This window comes from Aythya fuligula, chromosome 1 (genome assembly GCF_009819795.1).
Source record: "Aythya fuligula isolate bAytFul2 chromosome 1, bAytFul2.pri, whole genome shotgun sequence".
Lineage (NCBI taxonomy): Eukaryota > Metazoa > Chordata > Aves > Anseriformes > Anatidae > Aythya > Aythya fuligula.
The window spans coordinates 43,049,893-43,057,278 of record NC_045559.1 but is presented as its reverse complement, the minus strand read 5'-3'; the positions used below and the strand labels follow the sequence as shown (position 1 = coordinate 43,057,278).

The 7,386-nt window shown below is 66.0% G+C and overlaps 1 protein-coding gene across 1 annotated transcript; it reads left to right on the top strand.

The window, feature by feature from the left end:
- Nucleotides 1-994: 994 nt before the first annotated feature.
- SHISA8 (shisa family member 8) lies at nt 995-6,533 on the top strand. The gene is made up of 4 exons (XM_032208298.1): nt 995-1,603; nt 5,726-5,850; nt 6,002-6,130; nt 6,265-6,533. The coding sequence occupies exons 1-4, from the start codon at nt 1,056-1,058 to the stop codon at nt 6,531-6,533; spliced, it is 1,071 nt and encodes a 356-aa protein (XP_032064189.1). The 5' UTR covers nt 995-1,055.
- Nucleotides 6,534-7,386: the final 853 nt, after the last annotated feature.

Genomic DNA, 7,386 nt, shown 5'->3' with positions numbered 1-7,386 from the left:
CCCCAGGAGGGGATGCGGGGCCCTGTGCCTGCCCCTCACCCTGGCCACACTTAGGGGTCTCAGCTCCCTAGGGGCGCTGCCCTGATGCTCTCCAGACCTGGCGACCCCCACTCCCACTTTCCCCACACCTCTCCCCCCGGACCCCCAGGCTGCGGGGCTCTCCCCTTCCCCCCGACGCCCCCTTCCCGGCACCCAGCCCGACCCCCACGACCCCCCCAGCTCCCCCCGGGGGGGCTGTACAATTTTGGGGGATGGATGCAACCCCCCCCAGCCGGCAGTGCCCGGTGCGGGAGGGGCGCGGGGGCTGCCCGGCGCGGTCCCCGCCCGACGGGGCGGGCGCTCGGTGCCTGGCGCCCGGTGGCGGCGGGCCAGGGCCCGGGGCGGGCGGCAGAGGACTGCTGAAGGAGCTTCTCCGGTTTCCTCGGCGAGCCGCCACCCAGCCCCGAGCCCTGCCCGCCCCGCCGCCCCCTTCCCTCCTCCCCCCCCCTCCCCTTTTCCTCCTCCTCCTCCTCCCCTCCTTCCCCGGTGCCGCGGCTTTTTGCTGCTTTCCCGATTTTTTTTATTTTATTTTATTTTATTTTATTTTTTTTTTTTTGCTTTTCTTCGCCCTCCCCTCTCTCCTTGCCGGAGCTCGGTGCCGGCAGCAAGGGGCAGAGGCGGGGATGGGGTGGCCCGGAGCCCCTAGCCCTCCCGGCCGCCCCGCTGCGCATCCCCGCCCCGGCCGGGGGCACCCGGGGGCTCTGCCCCGCCGCCAGCCTCGGCTCCTGCCCTGAACCCCCTTGACCCCTTTTTTATTATTATTTTTATTTTTTGGGGGGCGAGAAGCGGGGGTCCGTCCCCTCGCACTTTGTTTTTTTCCCCCCTTTTTTCTCTCTTTATTTTTTTTTCCCCCTCTCTTTTTGCCTCCCCCCTCTCGTCTCCTCCTCGGGGGCATCTCCGCGGCCATGGGGCTGCTCCGGGGGGGCCCTCGCGGGGCGGGCGAGCGGCTGTAACCCCCCGGGGAGGGGACAGACGGACACACAGACACGGAAAAGGGCTCGGGCAGGGGGTGGGAGATGGCCCCCAGGAGCCGCGGGCGGCTGCAGAGGAGCTACGTGGTGGGCATCTGCTGCCTGGTGCTGCTGGAGCCCGGCCGGGCGTGGGGCGCCGAGCCCAGCCCGGGGGGGGCCGGGGAAAAAAGCAGCAACGGGAGCCAGGCACCGGCGCTGGAGGACGCGGCCCCCGCGCCCACCGAGCCCAGCCCGGGGGGGGACCGCTGCCGGGGCTACTACGACGTGATGGGGCAGTGGGACCCCCCCTTCAACTGCAACGCCGGCATCTACCAGTACTGCTGCGGGACCTGCGGGTACCGCTTCTGCTGCCAGTTCAAGCCCGGGCGGCTGGACCAGAGCGGCTGCTCCAACTACGACACCCCCAACTGGGTGAACACCGGGCAGCCCCCCGCCCGGGTGGATGAGCCCCCCGTGGACCCCGCGCGGGACAGGACCAACATGATCGTCTACATCATCTGCGGCGTGGTGGCCGTCATGGTGCTGGTGGGCATCTTCACCAAGCTGGGCCTGGAGAAGGCGCAGGGCCCCCCCACCGAGATGACCGTCTCCAGGTAAAGGGGCACGGCCCCCCCGCTCGCTGTCTGTCCTCCCCCCCAAAAAAAATCGCCCCTGCACCACCTTGGTGTGTGTGTGTGTGTGTGTGGCACCGTGCACCAGGCTGGGACGTCACCCCCCAGGGGACACCGCTGGGATGCTGGGCAGCTGCCCCTCGCCCCCAGCTCCAGCCCCTCGCTTTTTGTCTCCTTTTGGGCTCCCCTGAGAGCTGTGGCTCCAGGCAAACACTTCTGGTCCCGTTTCTGCCCCAAATCTTGGTGTGGGGCAGCATGGCTGGCTTGGTGGAGAGGGACAGGTACAGGGACAGGGACAGTGGCTGCGGCTCCTCTGCCTTGCTTCCCCCTCGGTGTTAGGTTCCCGCAGCTCCTTCTCTTAGCAAGCCGTTTCTCTCCCTCCTTTTCTTTTATTTTTTTTTTCCCCTTTCACTTCTTTTCCCCCGAACGATCACATTAAATGAGTTTAACACTTCTCAGCGGCTGGCGGCAGCTCCAGCCTCCCAGGCACAGCCCTGCCCCTGCGGCTCTGACTCAGAGCTGTCCCTCCTCGTCCTCCCCCCGGCACACGGACACACGGACACACGGACACACAGACACATGGACGTGGTGGCAGGAGGAGGGCTGCAGGAGCAGGGCGAGGGCTGGGGGCTGCCCTGGGCATCGAGCCGCAGCCCTTGCCGATCGGCAAGGTCTTCCTAGCGAGGACATCGAGCCTGGCAATGAACCCATTTTTTGTGCCGTTTTCTTCAGGGATTTCAGCTTAAAATTAATAATAATAAGAGCAGGCAGACAGAGCCCGAGGAAATAATTCTACCAGGACGATGCGGGAGGTGCTCTGGCTGCATCCTCCCTCTCAGGAACCTTCCCATGGGATGCCCGCGTGGGGCTGGGGTGGCCGCTGGGTGCCGCACCCCCTCCTGCACCCCTGCGCCCTGTCCCCAGGCCCTACTGAGCACAATATTTGCACCCCATGTTTGGAGGAGGCTGGGCATGGGACAGAATGGGAATGGGGGCCCCAGCGCCTTCCTGAACCCAGCAAGGCAGTTTTTTTGGGGGGATGCATGTTGTGCCCCCCCTGCACTTGGCGGGGAGCCCAGCCCGGTGTCTCTGTGTGCCCATGTCCCCCTCCCGCGTCATCTGAGGCAGCGCTGGCACCCTGACAGGATCGATACGGCCCCGCCAGCCTCCCTGCTCCTCCCCTCCCCGGGAAGGGGGTGCTGTGCTTGGGGAGGGGCAGCCCCGGGGTGCCCACACCTGACCCCAGCTCTGTCTGCTGCCCCTCTCATCCCACCGGCCACCGAGGGGATTTGTTTTCTGCTGGTGGCCTCGGCACCGTGCTACCAAGGCCGCACATCTCCACATTCCCCTCCTCTTTCTCTCCTGCACGGCTGACCCTTCCCGAGGAGCAGGGCAGCGATTCACCCTGCTCCCCACGAGCACGCTTCCAAACGCGCAGCTCACTGCCCAGCACCTCCCTTTTCCCCCGAAGCCACTGATTTTTTGGACACACCCATATGGAGCAGGAGAAGGCAAGCTGCCCTCGGGTGCCTTTTTGGGGCAAAACCAGGAGCCTGCCATGCTGGAGATCCCCAGCGGGGTGGCCCAGGGCAGGGCAGTGCGGTGGTGGCACCGTGTCCCCCGTTGCGGTGCACGCAGCCGGCCCGTGCCCGGTGCCGTGCCTCAGCCCCGGCGCATGGGCAGTGCGACCTCGCGTCCTGCCCGGTGCCGCAGGTTGGAGCTTCTCATTTGCTCCTCGGGAGCTGCAGCGTGGCCTCGGGCCAGCTCCCCGTTGCACGGCCGCTCTGGTTTCCGTTCCCATCCAGCCTGCCATCCCGCCCGTGGTTTTCTGCTCCCAAAGAGCACTTCCCGGTGCCCCAGGATGGCTCCAGCTCAGCACGGTCTGCCTTGAGCACCGCGTCGCCTCCTGCCTTCATGGCTGGTCCAGCAGGAGGTTCAGGCACCCAAAACGCTGTGGCCACTTCATCCTCCCGTCCCCGTGCCTCCCGCAGGTCCGTATGGTGGCTCCCACCAGGCCTGCTCCTTCCTGCTCGGCTCTCGCTTGGCACCCGTCCCCACGCTCGCGCAGCGTGCCCAGGCCCTGTCTGAGTCAGGAACACCTGCCCGTGTTTTTCTTCAGGCCCCCGATCTCCAAGGACGTGAGGTCCCTTCAGGGCAGGGGGATCTGTTCGTATCCCCCCAAAAAGACCTACACCTACAGGCGAGAGCTCTGGGGACCCTGCAGGGAAAGGAGAGGAAGCAGCTGGGTCTCCCCACGCTTTCTGGGGTCCCGAAACCCATCTTTGTTCTGCACCTGACCCCGATGGGTGCTCCTCCGTGGGTGATGCCCACGGCAGCAGGCACAGCAAAGACCCAGAAAAGGTGTTTGCAGGCAGCCGGCGAGCTGCCACCTGCCGCCCCAGCGCTGTGGGGGACGGGAGCGAAGCGACCCCGTCCCCGTCCACACCCACGTGTGACCTGCCCGTGCACGGCTGGGGACACGCTGTCACCTCATTTTCTTGCTCTGGTGGCTTCCCGCGTTGTCCGGGGGCACTGAGCACAGTGTGCTGGGTGCTGCCGGGGAGCTGTCGCTGCCTTCTCATCTTCCCCACGGCTCCAGGACTTCCCTCATCGCTCGCTCCTGGGCTCACACCGGGCTGGTTTGGGGGGCACTGCTCTTTACCATGTTGCTGCAGTGCAGGTTTAAAGCTGATCCGCTGATGTGCCCCATGTTCCCCACCTTGCTCCACACCCCGGAGCCATCTCACAGCCACAGACCTTTGGATAAGCTGATTTAATGCAGCCTGACCTTCCCCAGCCCTCCCCAAGCCCCCAGATTAGCGCTTTCACCCCCAAAAAAACACATCCAGTGAGCCAGCAGCACCTTGGCACATGCCCTCCCCCTGGGCCACCGGGCTCGGGGACAGGGACAGAGCCGCTCTTGCTGTTACTGTCCGGGTGACTGCGGCCGGGGGCAGGCGTGTGGAAAAGAGCACTGATGGATTTATCTGGAGAGGAAAAGTCGCAGCTAAAGGACTGCTCGAGCTTGGTAAATAGACCCGAGGAAAAAAAAAAAAGAAATAGGTCAAATCGCATCGGACCTCCTGGTGAAACGAGCCCGGCGAGCGGCGGCCTCCAGGGACACGTGGGGGAGCGGGGCCCTGGGGAGGCAGCGGCTGATGGCGCGGCAGCTCCCGCCCTGACAGCCTCTGCCCCCGGCCCCACGGGAGCTGCCGGCCCCGCACCCTGCCCAGCACGAGCCCTGGGCTCCCTGAGCTGCTCCGGGATGGTCCTGTGGGCAGGGAGCAGGGCTGGGGCAGGTCCCTGGGGGATCTGTGGGGCCGTGGTGGGTTGGCTGTTAAAGCATTGCTTGTGATGTGGGAGCATATAGAGAGCGGGGAGATTGCATTTGGGGCTTTAGGAAGAGATGAGTTATGGGGTAGGGAGGTCTCTGTGCAAAGACCAGCACTGGCGTAGGCTCAGGTCACAGCTGAGGTGGGCAGGCATGGCTGGAGGCCTCCTGCCCCAGCAGGGCCACCCAGAGCAGGCCGCCCAGGGCCACGTCCTGGTGGCTTTTGGAGCTCTCCAAGCAGGGAGACCCCACAGCCTCTCAGGGCTGCCCACCCGCACAGTGACGTGCTTCCAGGCGTTCAGAGGGAACCTCCCGTGTCCCAGTTTGTGCCTCTTGTCCTGGCACTGACAAGAGCCTGGCTCTGTCCTCTTTGCACCATGCCTTCAGGTACCTGTAGACACGGACAAATCTGCTGAAGGCCACGCCGCTGTGTGTGCCCTGCTCTGGGATGGCTGGTGTGCCACGGCGGTACTGCAGTGGCCCCGGGTGCGAACACTGAACGGGGGAGCGCTGTGCCTTATGTAATGGCGTTTAATGTTTCATGCTGGCGCGTACCGGGAAGGAGTCGCAAACGGCAGCGCCTGCGCCGAAGCCACCTGTGCAGCCTCCTCCCCGCAGCAGCACGAGCACCCCTCTCCCATCCCCTCCTCGGGGTCTTCCCCGCTTTGAAATAGCCCCGCTGCATGTGGCGTGGGGCAGGCGGGGGGGACAGCGGGACAGGAGGGGGGATGCAGGCAGCGGGGCACGGCCTGACGTCCCTCTGCCCCTTGCAGGACGCTCACCGACCTGCTGAAGCAGCCGGGCCACGGCCCCTCCGAGCACATCGACGGGCTCATGGGCAGCGTGCAGGTGCAGCTGGGTGAGGGGCTTGCCCGGGGGTCCCCCCGCAGCAGCGCAGGTAAGGCCCTGCCACCCCCGGCCCCCTCCCCAAACATCCCCCCGGTGCTGGGGCGCCGCTGGGCGGGTGGGTGCCCAGGCAAAGGGTGGTGTGGGGGGAGCGTGAGGGGCTCCGAGCGCCCCTGAGCCCCCCACCTCGGCTCTGCCCCCAGACAAGCTGCCCCTGAACAACGCGGTGGCCAGTGCCAGCATCCCCCCGCTGGGGCGGCCCCACAGCCACGGCAAGCGCCTGCCCCCGACGGCTCCCAGCTACAGCACCTACGCCACGCTGACGGCTGGAGGTGAGTGGGGACGGGGTGTGAGGACATGGAGGGAAGGGGGCAGCACCTAGGAGCCCCCCTAAACCCATTGCATCCCCCTGTCGGTGCCCCCAGTGCCACCGGAGTGGGTGCCACCGGTGTCTCTGTCCCCACAGAGAGCATCCCCGAGGACTTCTACAGGCATTTCGGGGGGCCAGAGGTGCCCCCCCCCAGCACCCTGCCCTTCCCGCACGCCGAGGGGCCAGGGCTACCCGAGGGCTGCCCCCCACTGGGGGCCACCAAGACCAAGGGCCCCCCCAAGCCGTCGGGGGGCTGGGAGGGGGGCCCTCAGCGCGGCCCCCGCCGGCCGGGCCCCGCCACCCCGCTGTACGGGCAGAGCTCGCGGCACCTGGCCACCAACAGCAAGACCGAGGTCACCGTCTGATGCCAGCCAGTAAGGAGGTGACACCGTGGCCAAGGAGAGGAGTTGGGACCGGCCTCAGCCCACCACGAGGACGGGCAACGGACTTCAGGCAGCGGGACCCGGTGCTGCCCACGGGCACCCCTTCCCCACGGCCCCGGCCTCCCCCTTGGTAATAAACACGTTGAGGTGTACGGCTCCCGCGTGGCTCGGCAGACAGGAGCGGGCACACAGGGTGACATGGTGACACTCGACTTTATTGGGTAGATGGATGTGCAGGGGGCCCGGAGCCAGGAGCCCCCCGCCACACCTCTCACCCCTCTGGGCTCCAGGGGTGAAGCAGGCTTCCTTCACAGCCTCCCGCCCACCCCGAGTTACAGTATGTACACACATATAAAAAACCGTAGGGACAGATGGGCAGAGAGGTTGGAAAGAGTAGAAAAACAGGGTAAAAAGGCCCCCGGAGCGGGGGGGAAAGTGCTGGCCCCGCTCACGGGTAAGGGACAAGAGGAAGGCCGAGGATGTCTCTCCTCCTCGGCTTCTCTGCGCCGGTTACTGAAGTACAAAACCACCCCACCTGCGGGCAGAGCCGGGGCACTGGGAAATAAGGGGGGCGCTAGGGGTGAAGAGCTGCTGTGGTTTAATAAAATTAACAGGATGAGGAAGACCGAGAGGAGGAGGAGGAGGGCACAACCCACCCCCGGCAGGAGCACGGAGAGGGAAAGCCCAGGCTGGGCTTCACAGGACAAAACGGGGTGCCCCAGGGGGATGGGGAGGGAGGGCAGCGCCGCGTGCTCCCCACACTCGGGGGGCACAGGGCAGCATGCCTTGGGGCAAAATAATCCTCCAGCAGGGAGGTGCACAGGGAAAAAGGGGG